This window comes from Nicotiana sylvestris, chromosome 6 (assembly GCF_000393655.2).
Source record: "Nicotiana sylvestris chromosome 6, ASM39365v2, whole genome shotgun sequence".
NCBI classification, from domain to species: Eukaryota; Viridiplantae; Streptophyta; class Magnoliopsida; order Solanales; family Solanaceae; genus Nicotiana; species Nicotiana sylvestris.
The window spans coordinates 37,450,453-37,466,713 of record NC_091062.1 but is presented as its reverse complement, the minus strand read 5'-3'; the positions used below and the strand labels follow the sequence as shown (position 1 = coordinate 37,466,713).

General features: G+C 38.3%; 1 protein-coding gene across 1 annotated transcript; it reads left to right on the top strand.

Moving 5' to 3' along the window:
- The first annotated feature begins 1,588 nt into the window (after positions 1-1,588).
- Positions 1,589-5,005, top strand: LOC104218516 (uncharacterized). Its single transcript, XM_009769034.2, has 5 exons — positions 1,589-2,971; positions 3,094-3,216; positions 3,909-4,078; positions 4,159-4,321; positions 4,420-5,005. The coding sequence occupies exons 1-5, from the start codon at positions 2,300-2,302 to the stop codon at positions 4,585-4,587; spliced, it is 1,296 nt and encodes a 431-aa protein (XP_009767336.1). The 5' UTR covers positions 1,589-2,299; the 3' UTR covers positions 4,588-5,005.
- Positions 5,006-16,261: the final 11,256 nt, after the last annotated feature.

Below are 16,261 nucleotides of genomic sequence, written 5' to 3'. Positions count from 1 at the left end.
TTTATGTACTCATACTACACTTCTGTACTTAATGTACAGGATCTGAGGCGGGTTCATCTGGCTATCAGACCGGTGCGTGTCCCTGATCATAGTCCGAGACTTCCACGGCGAGCTGCTTCCCTTCCTGTGCCGATCAACAGCTGGATGGAGTCTTCCTTACTTTTGACTGTCTATTCTGTTTCAGACAGTAGGGTAGATATATTATTTTGTATATTCTACTAGTTGCTTACAACTTGTGACACCAGGTCTTGACACACACATTAGTAGACGTTTCTTTTGGATCGTATAATTATTAATGAATGTTGCATATTATCACCAGCTTTTAATTGCAGATTAAAAAAAATGTTGTAACTGTTTTGGGTAAGTAAAATAAGAATTCACTAATATTTCCGCGTTGGCTTGCCTGACAACGGTGTTGGGCGCCATCATGACCTATTATGAAAAATGGGTCGTGACATAGACGATACACAATTCAAATAGAATTGGTTTAATATGAAAGACATGTTGTTTTGGACATGTAGTTCAAACACTTGAAAGTATAAAGTCAATAATATGTGCAATCAGTTTTCGATATCTTATTTGTCTAGCATGACATGAAAACTTGATATGCATCAAATTAAAGTCTATTATATGACTTATACGACAATCCTTGAAGGATTTAAATTGTTTAAAACATATACAATTCTTGATCTTGAAGTACCACATCTTCAGTGCAATTTGTACACAAATGTATCTTGCTATATTTACAAGCATGATGATATGATAGCAAGAGTTTTTGCCCCTATGTGATGATATTGAAATGACGATTCCAACAAAATCATATGAAGGCAATTCATCTCTATCAAGAATGATGATTTCAAGGTGCAAAATATTCATTCAAGTTAATATGGCTGATTTATTTATCAAATCTTTATCAACGATCTCTTGAAGATGGTGCACAAGATTGGAATGTGAAGGCTCAAGGATGTGAATTGATGCTCTCATTAGGGGGAGTTAATGCACGTTGCACTCTTTTTCCCTTGTAAAGTTTTGTCCCATTGGATTTTCCTTGCAAGATTTTTAATGAGACAACCAAAAGTCATATTGTTAGATATGTGTACTCTTTCTCCTTCTCTAGAATTTTTTTCCCATTGGGTTTTATTTTAGTTAAGGTTTTAGCGAGGCACATTATCTGTTGAATAGACATTCAAAGGGAGTGTTATAAATAGAATTCTATTTAAGGTGAATGTCTATATTCTAGAGAGATTCTAGGGTTTGTTACTTGGTGGCTAAGTCACTTTTTCTTTCTAAATAGAGGAATTTTATTCCATTATAATTTATCCTAAATCAATAAAAATTCTCTCTCCCTACTTTTCTAAGCAATACCTTCTTCTTTTATTGTTTCATAACATGTTAGAATTAATTATCCAATATAATCAACCCTCTTTCTATTTTGGAACGTCTAATTAAAAGATCATAATAATTCAATGTCTCTCTTGGTAATAAAAGGTGAATATATTAATACTTGCCTAGTTAGAGCGCGGCATTATATTGTGCACTTTCTATTTTGGAACATACCATTAAGATCATAATTCAATTTCTTGGTAATAAAAGAAGATATTACAACTCTTGCTTAGCTAGAGCGCGGCAATTTCTTAGAGAGAGAGTGTGTGTGTGAGAGAGAGAGGGGGGGATCAGAGGGGTAAGAGGAAAGGAGAAAGAAGAGTACTAGAGAGTCGGTCTAGGAAGGGAAAAATGAGGAGTGGACCGAAAGTTTTGGCGATAAATTTGATGGAATAAATGTGAGAAATAGCATTTTTATAGGAAGCTTTAGATTTGCAATTTAAACTTTTAAATTTTCTTGAAATGTTGGTTCCCTTTTTAATGATCTGATCTGTCTCTCAGACAACTTTAAACAACTGGTTATGAGAAAAATCCGAACTTTTCAGATACTCTTCCTTTTTCTCCTTTAAACCTGCTCTTTATAGCTTTCAACACTAAATCTTTGTACATTTTTATGTAAATGAATTCCATATATATTGAAAAAGATGCAATCTTTGCTGAATTATGGGTGTTATTTAAGTTGCAGATCTTGACTTGATGACATACAAGATTTCATGTAACGTACAAATGGGGAATTGGGTTTTTTTTTCCTTTAAATTTGGCTTCTTTCTGATTTTCTTGAATTTTTTCCATCTGGGGTTCTTTCAAAACCCTTAGATTATCTGTATCTTAAAGAGTAACATGGGTTACATAGTCTATAAATATTTGCCCTTTAGGTTTTACTTGAGTATTATATAATATATAGTTTTCTTGATATATGATGCATAGGACTATAATGGCTATAGAGGAACATACTCATAGGTATAGTAATAGCAGTGGGGGTGGTGGTGGGGGTGGTTCTGGTGGTGGGGGTGGTGGTGTTAGTAGTAGAGCCTCAAAAAAGTTGAAGCAAAAAAAAGTCCCACAAAGAGGACTTGGTGTTGCTCAACTTGAGAGGATGTTAGAAGAACAACATAAAAAAGATTCAATTTTGACACCAAATTTAGTGCATTCAACCAATACTATGTCCAAAAACTTAGCAGTTGAATGTCCTACTTTTAGGCCTACAATCAACCCTTCTTCAATCCCTTTACCACCACCATCAAAAATGGATCTACGAACTTCGAAAAGTTGTGTCTTTAGACCAAATCCATCTGGTCCTGTTATTGATGGTTTTCGTCCTAAGACTTTACAATCATCAAAACCATTGAACAGGAGTGGATGTGAGTTAAGTTGGTCCTCTGTTTTGAGTCCAGGGAGTGATAATTCCCCTAAATTATGGAGTTGTGAGTACAGTCCTGAAAGAGAAAGCCAACAGGGAAATCACAATGGTGTTATTTTCGGGCCAAATGTAAATTTGCCTAATGAACTGCATAACCCCATTTTGCCTCTACCAAGTGTGCTGCAAAGGTCACAACAATATCAGCAACCTTCTTGTTCTTCATCAATGGTAAGCAAGCTTATTGATCATTTTCTTTAATGTATATATAGATCATCATTGTCTTAGCGCGTTTAAAAATTTTGTTTGATGTATTTGAAATGCTGATTAGAATTACTTTGTGGAAACTGCAGGTGAATATCTCATCAGGGATTTCATCATCATCGTCATCTGTGTTAAATTATCAGATGGAGCCCCCTTCAAACCAAAATTATTATTGCTGTAATTATTTACCTCTGTGGCCTGAAGAAGTGAAGGTAATTCTTTTATTGTGTCAGTTGGTTGCTAAAGTAAATAGACTTGACAATTGACATTCACTTTGTTGCTAAAGTAAATAGACATGACATTCTGGCTTTTGTTGCCTCAAAAGCCAGAATAATAAAATGCTGTAATATCCATGCCAGAAGATACCCTCACTAGCCGAGGGTCTACCGCAAACAACCTCTCTATCTTTAAGGTAGGGGTAAGCTGCATACACATTACCTTCCCCATAGCCCACATATGGGATTACACTGGATTTCTTGTTGTTGTAGAAGATATGCTCACTCAACCCAGTGTTACACTTAGTATGGATCAACTTTTGTCCCTTTATCGCTCAAATGTTTTCTATGTGCTTGCATCTAAACAAGCTATCCAAGAATAATGATTCAAACACCAAAAAACATATGTTACAATTACTGAATTACTGATTGCAAAGGGGATGTTGGAGAGGTTGAGTATGGTATTTTATTTTTTCCTGATGAGAAGATTTTCTTGCTAGATAAGAACTTATGTCGTGGACGATATGTCCATAAACTTAGATTGGTGAGATAAAATGTCCTCCAACCATTACTTCAGGGGGGACAAAGTGGAGCTCACATCTAAAGATACAACACTAAATTTCTAGATGGTTTATCCTTAAGTATTTTGATTGATGGCTACATTTTTTATTATTAATGATGTCATGTAGATGGTTGGCATGAAAAGGCCATATCCCTTCTCTCCAGAGTATCCACCAGTCCCTTCATTTCATTGCAAGTTTCCGCCGGGCTATGTTAGCCTTGCATCCAGATCGCCTGAATCAGCTTCCTGCAGCAATGAATGCACAGCCAGTTTAGAATCAGGCAATCGACTTAAAAGGTTTGATATCTCCTGTGATTGTTGCATAATCTTAGTGTTTCAAATACCTACTAAGAGTCTTTTTTGGCACTTCTATCCAGAGAAGTTCCTTCAGGATCACGATCTATATCCGAGTCCAAACCAAGGAATGTCTTCGGACAAAATAGAGCTCTTAATGGAGATTTTCTCACGTTGGCTCCTCCTTCAACTGCTTCACCATATCAGAGTCAAGAGACACTTACATTGGAATCCACAAACTGTCAGGTCAGCGACAAGAGGTCTAATTATGTATGTTCTGATACCTGTACTTATTGGTTTCTTAAATTTGGTCTAAGGATCTTCTGCCTTTGATAAATCCACAGGGAGTGGCTGAAGAGCCCACGACATGTTCAGGTTTAAACAGATCAGTTCAACAACCCATATTCGGATTCTTCCCATCTGCAAAGGTACAACTCGGCCAAGAAGGAACGAACAAAAGCAACTGCCACGCTGAAGTAGCAGAAACTGTTGATCTCAATCTGAAGCTATAGAAATTTGGTAAATTTATCCGTGGTTCTTTTGCCTGGAGAATGGTTTTTTAACATCTGTTTGAGAAATGGCTCCTTCAAGTCTTAAGGTGCTTGCAGCACTTCTATTCCTCTGTGCGGTAGAATAACATTCTTTCTGATGAATGTCTTCACCGTTTGTTGGGTTAATTTGTAGTTAAACTGCATATACAAGCTTGAGCATGAAAAAAATATGCCATGATCTTGGCCGCATACGCATGATAATATGAAAAGTCATATAGGAGAGGTGTGGATTAGCCTCTCGGTCTATGACACGATGAGAAGTGAGATTTTGAAGAGATTTTTCAAGTGGGACGCGTGGACTTAGTCTTTCTGGTACAATTGATTTGTATGTCTCAACTTTGGTAAACTGTTAGTATGTTATGCATGACGCGTTGATTCATTTGGCTATTAAGTTTTACTTATCTCAAGTCACACAAGGCAAGTGAAATGTGTAGGATTCCAGAATAATACTTTTTCAAAATAGCAGTTCAATAATGTCTTGCACTTGCTGGGTCTAGGAACACTGGTTTTTTTATCCCTAGGATTAGATAATGGCGTATACAGTATTTTAAGCGATTATGTCAGGTAAGTGTTACTACTCAGCCGGCTTAAGTTTTGGTCTAAGAACTAGCTAAAACCTTGCTTTCTGTCTCAAATTAGTATTTACTTTATATTTTGAAGAAGTGTTGGTCTATTATATGTAGGCATATAGTTAGTGTTTATCCGTAAAATAGTACAATTGAATTTGTAATGTGGTTTATAGACAAGTAAATCGATTTGATCCAAAAAAGATATAGAAATAGAACAAAAATAGGATTAGCGATTGAGATCAAAAGGAAGATAGCAAGCTTGATTCTAAGCTTGGTCTTTCTTAGAGCAAGAAAATAACAATGATAAAATAATGATAAAAATGCTTTTGATTGAGCTTGAAATAGTATATTATAGCTTTTTTCTGCAAAATCTGTCGCCCCCTTACAAAACTTGCCAATATGGTATTTATAGCTATTCCTAAGGAGACAAGATCTTCAGATCAAGCTCTTCTTGAATGTGAATAAAAGTGTCATTGATGGGTGCATAACAACTGGCTTTGAATGCAAATATATTTTCTGTAATGGATGCTCATTTAATGCTATCCGATGTAAAGCCTTCGAATCTTTGCCATCTGTTATGCATCCTTCGAGATTCACTCTGTATCGGTTATGTACATCATAACTGATGTCAATTATTTACCGATTTAAATCTATGTATTCTCGGTTCCACGTGTCACCTCGCTATTCAACCACCTGTAACCAACCAATTTCACCCCATACAGATAGCCTCCTACTTTCCGGTGACGCAACTCAGTATTATCGGGAAGTAGATGAATATTCCTTTCTTAGCGGGAAAGTTCGTGAACGGTCTCCGACATTTGAAGAGATGCACGTCTCTTCGCATTTAATACCCCGAACACATATTGCCCCGTAATTCAGCAAGTATTTCCGTCGGGTTTCGAGGTAATAATGACCACGATTTTTGCCGTCTATATCTTCTCCACTACTCATCATTTTTACTTACTCTCACAATTCTTCTCGTTCTTTGAACATTCTTAGAGCCTTATTTACAGCATTCAACTTTCTCAGTAAGAACATCTTTGCCAACCTTTTACCACTATGTTGTCTTCTTCTTATACTGCTTCATTCAGAAACACTTGTCTTCTCTGTCACGCCTCCTTTTTCCTACACCCGAAAGGGTATAAGGGAGTTTTTTCAATTTAAGTGACAATTGAAACGGGATTATTTATTAAATCAGAGTCGCCACTTGTGATAATTTATGGTGTCCCAAGTCACCGATTTAAAATCCAGAATCGAGGAAAGATTGACTCTGTTTTATAGTCCGCGAACGCAGAAATCCGTGTAAGGAATTCTGTTAACCCGGGAGAAGGTGTTAGGCATTCCCGGGTTCCGTGGTTTTAGCATGGTCGCTCAACTATTAACATTGGCCTAATTATTTGATTAATTACACATTTTAAACCTACGTGCATTTTTTACTTTTTTGCCGCTTTTATTTATTAAAAGAGTTATTTCAAGGTTATTTAAAACACGTCGCAAACCACGCTACATGAAATGCACCCGTGATTCACGACACGTTCTATTTAACCATGTCGGAAATTAGAACCGGGTCACATGAAATGTACACCCGGATTTTAGTAATAGCCGTGATAATTATATAATCAACGCGCCTAAAGTAAACTACGAAGTTCATTTCTTTTATATCTAGGTTATAAAATTAATGAGGGCCATAAGTGATTTAATTACTATGGCGCACCTCGCTCTAAAATAACTACGACCAATTAGTAAACTGTAAGGCTCTTGGTGAATCCACTCAAAATTTATCTAACTCGAAGTTTTAATCTAAGGCTCTAATTACAGCCACACATCGAGGTAATTAAATGATTTTGATTGCTCGATAGAGAATGAACCAGCTGCAGACCAAATGGGACTCACGAGCCATGCATTAGACTGGGCTCGAAATTGAGCCCATCTCTCAGAATGAGAGCCAATTACACATAGCATTAATATCAAGCCAAATGCAGATCCAGCAGGACGCTGGGCTTCAGTTACCAAATCAATCCATTAAACAAAAAGTGCAAGGAAAAGAAAAAGAGATGGGATGAATATTCTTGGGCCTGGCATTGGGCCCAAACATGGCAAAACAACATAGAGGCAAAATCTGGAAAAGTCAACAGTACCTAAATCATTATACAGCTCATTTGGGATTTCCAGCATGTTTAAACACCAAATAAACTAACTGAAGCATTCACCTCTGACCCTTACGGCTTCTTTATACACATTACATTAATTTACAGTAGGCTCAGTACTATTTTAACAAAACTTTGAATCATTAAAGAACAAATAACTAGTAAATGGAGATTAATAAGCCTTGTCCTATGAAATAACAAACAAAATTACTCTACACCACTAAAACCAAATCTACATTTAGATTGTAATCCTCCATAAGCTGCCAGCTCTTCCCACATAGGAGTAATATCAATTTCAGCTTCTAACTCTCATGGATATGATCATGTTGAGATTAGATCCAATAAGAGCCATACTGCACACATGCTGACCCCTGGCCAATACTCACAACTCAAACCATAAAGCAAAATGTTAGACATGAATGATCAAAAAACAGTGTACTTAGAGCTCAAGCCCAACAGATATCAACTAAGGTATTTGAAGCACAAGAAAAACATGTTTTCAAGCATATGAAACAAGAATCAACATAGATATGCACTAGAGTCATTCAAACAATACTTCTAGCATTCATGTGAGGTCAAGATTACAAGGATTTTGGCATAAGGCCATGATGTGTACCTTAGTGCCTGAAATTCTGCTCCAAAATATCAAATAAAACACAGTTACTTCGACAAATAGAGAGCAGGGCAACAAATAGTTAGCAAACAACTTCAGCCTCAAGTCACAAGAACTCCAAAAACCCAGAAATACCAACAAGATTGTCCAGTTTTTTTTTTTCTGTTTAACCTAGAAAAAGAGAAAAGCCTCCTATTTTAGAGATTGTTTTTGAAAAGATTTTCAGGTTTGTTTTTCGTGTGTGAAGAGTGAGGGGAAGGCCTTATTTATACAACAGAAATCTGTTGTGTGCCTTCCAAGTCAAGGAAATAGGTTTTTTCCCCAAAAATACCCCTCATAGGGCATCTTTTAAAACTGATTTATGTACAGCTGTCCCTTTCCTTTTAGATATTTTCATTTTTCAGCCTCTTATCCTAACAATTTTGGGCAGCTGTCCATTTTAATAAACTTCCCAATCAGTTACTAAAGATTCTCTCAGGTCAACAATCCCCAAATTACCCCTTAAGTTCCTAGTTATTCAATTAACCCCCTGAAAGTCCTAGGAATTTACAAACCAAGGCAAACAATCTTCTAATAGAAACCATAGGCAAACAAAATCAAATGGTATAAATTTCTAAAACCTAAATAGACTTAACATGAAATGAAATCAGAAATCAACCAACAATTAAACAATTGAAACTGACATTTAGGAAGAAACAACCAATGAATGCCCTATTTCAACCTTTGAAGCAATTAAACCGGCCAATTAACAGGGAATCAAATGATACTAACATGCTGATTTTAATTGCATTAAACACAAAATAAACCCAAATTGAAAACTGGAACCCTAATGACCTAATGGCAAACTCAAACATTACCACTAAACTAACCGACTATTATTAACGATTAAGCACATAAGCTAATTAACAAACTTAAAACCAGAAACCTAAGTCATGGAATTAAACAAAAACAAAACCCAACAAAGAAATTGAACACTTGAACTCTGATGAACATGCCTAAACTAATGAGCCTTAACACTACTGATTAAACATGCGAACAGAAGAAAATCGAAAACCTAACCTCCATTTGTTGATCGAAGAAACAGAAAAAATGAGGGGAAACCAGAGTGATGTAGAAGAGAAAAGGCGACGAAGAGAAGAAGGATAAAAATGGGAAGAGAAAATGAAAATAAATACCTATTGCATGTATGAACAAAGTTTTCCGGTCCTTGATGGTATGTGAACTCTAGTGAACTTTGAAATGGGCCGGAATTGGTACTAATCAATTGTTATTGATAAGAACAATCAACTGGCACAAATTCCGACCCCAAATCAATCTTCAAATCCTCTTGAACTCAGAAGCGAAGCAAATTAGGGTTTTCAATTTCTTCTTGGAACCAGATTCCAAATTGGGACAAATGGGTGGGGGTTTTTTGGGAAGGTGATGGTAGTTTAGGGTTCAGAGGAGTGTGAAGAGTGTGGGGGTGTGATTTTGGAGTGGTTTGATTGAATTAGGGTTTTTGGGTTTGAGTTTAGATCTAATATTCGAATACCTAGGCGGGGATTTGAGGGAATCGGTTGGGATATTCTGAAAGAGGAGGTGACGGGGAATCTAGGATGTTAAATTGGTGGTGTTTGGGATGGTCTGAGGCGTCGTCGCTGGCAGAGGATTTCAAGGCGGTGTCTCTAGGGTTTCTGCAGAGAAGGTGAAGTGAGAGGGGGTTGACTGGGGGGGTACCGGTTCTGTTCCGACACTTAAATATCAAGGGAAGCCTTAGTTCCCAACCATTTGATCAATGGAGATCAACGGTTGGGATTTTAAGGGGGGAAACAACGTCGTTCAACTAATAGGGGAAATTGGACTGGGTTACTGGCTGGGCCGGGGTGGGTTGGTGAGAAAAAGGGTTTGGGCTTTAACAATTGGTCCAATAAAAATCAGCCATATTTTTAATCCTCTTTTCCTTTCTTTTTTTTTTTTTTCAATTTTTCTCTTTTCCTATTAAATAATTAAAATCTAAATAAAAACTCCTAAAATAATTAATTTAAAAAAATTAAGTATCTACTATAATATTTATAAGAATTAATTACTCCTAAATTAAGAGAGGAAATCACTAATTTGAAATTCAAAGGCTAAAATGTAAAAGTAAGCCAAATTTTTTGTGATTTTTAATTTTAATAAAGCAACTAATTCACTAATTAACCTCAAAAATGTAAAAATAAATCCTAAATGTAATGCGTTGTATTTTTGTTACTTAAAGTAGAGCTTATGCTAGATCTTGTTACTTATGAATGTTCTGAATTTTAACTAAATCCCATTGTCCATGAGAGTTCTAAGAATTTACGATCGAACCTGTCCGGTACATGCTTTCCTTATGGAGGGTTCCTCCGGAGAAACGAGATTTCCTGCCCCTGTTTTAATCAAAGAAAAACTTTATCAGTTTGAAAAACATGGTGACTAGTTTGTGGCTTTCTTGCTGAAGGTGGCCTCCCCATTGCCGTGCTTTACTCTGGCTGCTTTGAACTGGCTAAGAATTGTTTAACTTCTGACTGAATCTCAACCGCAGGACCCTGGATGACCTGAGTGCTCTACACCCAACCCGTTGTTATACATTTCTGACCTTTCTACCTGAACCTTTGTATCTCCCACAAGGTTCACAAACCACTCGACCGCCTGAACTTTCGTTAACACCTTATTTTTCACTTTCGCATCATGCTATTTCTGCTAAGCTGTGGCCGCACTTTGCTTTGTGCAATTTTGGAAGTTGGTAGTAAGCTTTGAAATCCTTTCTTACTTGCTTAAACAAGGCTAACATTGGGAAAAACCTTAGAGATATAAACCCAAAAGAAATGAAATGCAATGACTTCGAGAGTTATGAGTAGGGAAGAAAAATCAAAATAGAAGGACTGTTTGAGGAAGTAAGGAAAAAGGGACTTATCTGAGTGAAGCTGCTGGAACCAATGATCATGACATGCATTTCGGATTAAACAGCCTAGTCCATTCGGTCAATCCTTTTCAGTCTTCACACTTTATCCCTGGGGTTCCCATAATCCGATTCCTTTGCAAAGTCAACAACCTTATTCGTCTTGCGGTGCCCTGAAGGGTTCTCACCAGCAACCCTCTCTCATTTATTCATCCCAAACCTACTGTCGCCTTACGGTGCCCGTGAGGGTTTTCACCTGTAAGACTCTCTCATTTTTTAATTTCTCTCAGTTTTCCATTGCCTTACGGTACCCAAGAAGGTTTTCACCAATAAGACTCTCTCATTTTCATTTTTATTGCTTAGACTAGAGTGTTTCCCCTGATATGAATCACACCTCTACTTGCTCGACTTGGCATCTCTCGAAGACTGATCGGAAGGTCTTTCTTTGGGCCGTAATGTAGGCTTTTGGATAGGGTTAGAAAGAAAGGATATAGAAAGGCTCAAAACAATTTGAATGAGTTCAAAATTACAACTTTTGGAATCAGATCTCTTGCAACAACCACAACTTCTGCCCCAGTTTCTTTGCTTGGGGACTTTTGAATTTTTATTTTGATGGGATCGAACCGTGAGGCTGCCTACGTATCCTTAAAAAGAATCAGGTCGAACGTAGTTTATGTCATAGGAATTGCTTTGTTTTGGTACTTTTCTCTTTCTTTTCCTTTTCTTTTCTTTTTTCTTATCTCTCTTTTTTTCCACTCTTTTCCATTCTTTTCTTTTTCTTTTCTCTTCTCTTTTTCTTCTTTACTTTCCTTTTGCGTTCGTGCTTCTGAATTTTGCTACTGATTCCAAGGGGGGGGGGTATAAAGGAAATAAATAAGGCTTAAAGAGGTAACAAAGGATAAAGTGTTTAGATAGCAGAATAAAATGCCTTCATCATTTCAATCTTCAAAACATGCCAAGTACAAACAAACACAGTTTAAACCAAAGAAATCATACATAATATCTTTTGACTGCATCAGAATTGATAGCCATATATACACATTTGTCCTCTATATCTGTTAAATACAAAGCACCATTGGACAATACTCTTGTTACAATGAACGGGCCCTGCCAATTTGGGGCGAATTTGCCTTTTGCTTCAGCCTGATGTGGAAGGATGCGTTTTAATACTTGCTGACCCACTTCAAATTTCCGAGGACGCACCTTCTTTTGTATTCTCTTTCCATTCTCTTTTGATACAACTGTCCATGACACACTACTGCTAATTTTTTCTCGTCAATCAGACTCAATTGCTCCAGACGGGTTTTGACCCATTCATCATCATCGATTTCGGCTTCAGCAACAATCCGAAGGGACGAAATTTCAACTTCCACGGGTATCACTACTTCAGTGTCATATACCAACAAATAAGAAGTTGCACCTACTGAAGTGCAAATAGTAGTGCGATAACCCAACAATGCGAAATGCAACTTTTCATGCCATTGCCTGGAACCTTGCATCATTTTTTGAAGTATCTTCTTTATATGTTTATTGGCTGCCTCGACTGCTCCATTCTCCTTGGGGCGGTACGGGGTGGAATTTCGATGTGTAATCTTAAACTGTTGACACACTTCCTTCATCAAATGACTGTTAAGATTAACACCATTATCTGTAATGATCACCTTTGGGATTCTGAACTGACAAATGATATTCGAATGAACAAAATCGACCACTGCCTTCTTGGTTATAGATTTGAAAGTTTTAGATTCCACCCACTTAGTGAAATAGTCAATGGCTACCAGAATAAACCTGTGTCCATTGGATGCTGCTGGTTTAATTGGTCCGACGACATCCATACCCCAAGCAACAAAGGGCCATGGTGCGAACATTGTGTGTAATGCAAATGGCGGAGAATGAATCAAATCTTCGTGTACTTGGCATTGATGACACTTGCGCACAAAGCTGATGTAATTTCGTTCCATGGTGAGCCAATAATACCCCACTCGAAGAATTTTCTTCGCCAGAACATACCCGATCATATGTGGCCCGCAAACTCCGACATGTACTTCGGTCATTATAGTCGTGGCTTGCTTTGCATCGATGCACCTCAACAGCCCAAGATCTGGAGTTCTTCTGTACAAGACTCCCCCGCTCAAGAAAAATCCATTAACCAAACACCGAATTGTTCTCTTTTGATCACCTGCGGCTTGTACCGGATATACCCCCATCCTAATATACATCCTGATGTCATGGAACCATGGCTCACCATCGATTTCTTCCTCAACCACATACAATAGGCGTGCTGATCACGAACTTGAATATGCAGAGGGTCAACATAAGCTTTGTCCGGATGGTGTAACATTGACGCCAATGTAGCAAAAGCATCGGCAACCTTGTTATGGATCCTTGGAATATGTCTGAATTCTATTGATCGAAATCGTTGACAAAGATCATGTAGACATTTTCGATACGGTATAAGCTTTAAATCCCGTGTCTCCCATTCTCCTTGAATCTGGTGCACCAGAAGGTCCGAGTCTCCCAAGACCAAGACTTCCTGGATTCCCATGTCCACGACTATCCTTAATCCCAAAATGCATGCCTCGTATTCAGCCATGTTGTTGGTACAGTAGAAACGAAGCTAGGCCGTGACAAGGTAATGATGACCTGTCTCAGAAATAAGCATAGACCCTATTCTGACACCTTTCATGTTAGCGGCTCCGTCAAAGAAAAGTTTCCAACCTGGTTTTTCAACTTGCTCCACTTTGTCAATATGCATCACCTCTTCATAGGGAAAATAAGTTCTCAATGGTTCATATTCTTCATCGACCGGGTTCTCGGCCAAGTGATCGGTCAAAGCTTGGGCTTTTATCGCCGTCAGAGTCACATATATGATGTCAAACTCTGTGAGCAAGATCTGCCATTTTGCAAGCCTTCTTATAGGCATCGGCTTTTGAAAGATATACTTTAGAGGATCCAGGCGAGAAATGAGGTAAGTAGTGTAAGATGACAAATAATGCTTCAACTTTTGTACTACCCAAGTTAGGGCGCAACATGTCCTTTCAAGGGGAGTATACTTAACCTCATAAGATGTGAACTTCTTGCTGAGATAGTAGATAGCTTGCTCTTTCCTGCCAGTGAAGTCTGGTGACCCAACACACAACCAAATGAGTTATCCAAGACTGTCAAATAAAGAATCAAAGGTCTTCCAGGTTCTGGCGGGACCAACACAGGTGGGTTCGACAAATACTCTTTGATCTTATCAAATTTTTCCTGGCACTCATCAGTCCATTTGACCACAACATCCTTCTTTAGCAGCTTAAAGATGGGCTCACAAGTTGTAGTGAGCTGAGCAATAAACCTGCTGATGTAGTTCAGCCTCTCTAGCAGACTCATCACCTCGATCTTGTTCTTTGGTGGTGGCAATTCTTGGATAGCTTTAATCTTTGACGGATCCAACTCAATGCCCCGCCGACTGACTATGAACCCCATGAGTATTCCCGATGGAACACCAAATGCGCACTTGCAGGATTGAGCTTGAGATTGTACCTACGGAGCCTTTGAAAAAACTTTCTCAAATCTTTGACGTGATCAGACTGCTTCTTGGACTTTATGATCACATCATCCACGTAAACCTCAATCTCCTTGTGTATCATGTCATGGAATATGTTAGTCATTGCCCTCATGTAAGTTGCCCAGTTTTTTTCAAACCAAAAGGCATGACCCAGTAGCAGTATGTTCCCCATGGCGTGATGAATGCCGTCTTTTCTGCATCTTTCTCATCCATTAAAATCTGATGATACCCCGCATAACAATCTACAAAAGACCTAATCTCATGCTTGGCACAATTATCAATCAAAATGTGGATATTTGGCAGTGGGAAGTTGTCCTTCGGACTTGCCTTGTTGAGATCAAGGTAATCAATACACACTCTGGTCTTACCATATTTCTTTGGCACAGGCACAACGTTGGCTAACCACGTGGGATACCGCGTGACTCGAATGACTTTTTCATCAAGCTGCTTTGTGACTTCTTCTTTAATCTTCACACTCATGTCAGTTTTGAACTTTCTCAACTTCTGCTTAACGGGAGGGAATGCTGGATCAATTGGCAATTTGTGGACCACAAAACCGGTACTCAAGCCTGGCATGTCATCATACGACCATGCAAAAATATCCTTATACTCGAACAATGCTTTAATTATTTCTTCCCTGATTTGCGGCTCAAGATGGACACTTATCTTAGTTTATCTGACATTATCTGGATCCCCTAGATTGATTGCTTCCGTTTCATTCAGATTAGGCTTGGGTTTTTCTTCAAAATGACTTAGTTCCTTACTAATCTCTTCAAAGGCCTCATCCTCATCATATTCCGATTCATCATCACACTCTATTTCTTGGATTATTATTTCAGAATTAGATTGACTTTTAAGACTAGCCAAAGATTCCTCATGCATGTCATGTCATTGAAACCAGCATAAAAAGAACTGTACAGAGAAGAAAAGAAAACAAATATGAAACTATCAGGAATGATGGAAAAGGGAAATTGCATTTCATTGAAAAATAAAGGATAACAGAGTTTGTACATCAACAAGCGGAAAATAAAAATCTGGGTCACAACCCTGGAATGAACCAGATAGAAAGGAAAACAAAACAAACTACCAAGACTCCTTTAGAGTAGGGAGAGGAGTAGCTTTCCAATTGTTAAGATTTACATTCGGCCCGACAAACTGCACGTCTGCTTTGCTAGAACCTTCTCCAACCTCTACCATGTTTGCATCATCAAACAACCTCTGGAACCTTTCAATTAACTCTTCATCAATGCCAACCACAGAACTTGGAACTGTCGTCACTGGGCGTTTCCTGGCACCAAGCTTGACAAAAAACCTGGAGAGACGCGGAATAGGCTTTGGAATTTCCCACACCTTCTGTTTTAACCTTTTAGCCCTTTTCACATCTGCCGTTGTAGGTTTGAACCAAGACCGAATGTACCCAAGTTTTCAGGGAGGGACACTGGCTGTATGATACCCTGCAGGGATGCACCCGGACCTTTACCTAGCACAAAGCCATTTTTTAGCATTTCAGAGGCCACCATGACTGATGTAGAGGTTATCTTTGGAGTTGGAATTCATTTCCCTTCTGGAACCTTCTTGACCGGTACTGTTTCAAAAACTTGATAGACCCAAGGCCCTTTGTCATCTTCAACCTCAATGAACGGGACGGAGGCATCACTGTGAGCACATAATTTCTCCTCACCATGCACGACGATCTCCTGCCTATCCCACTCGAACTTGACCATTTGGTGCAAAGTGGACGGGATTGCTTTGGCGGCATGTATCCAAGGCCGACCTAACAATAAATTTTAAGATACGGCTACATCCAGTACCTGGAACTCCATGGTGAATTCCATCAGTCCTATTGTCAATTCAAGC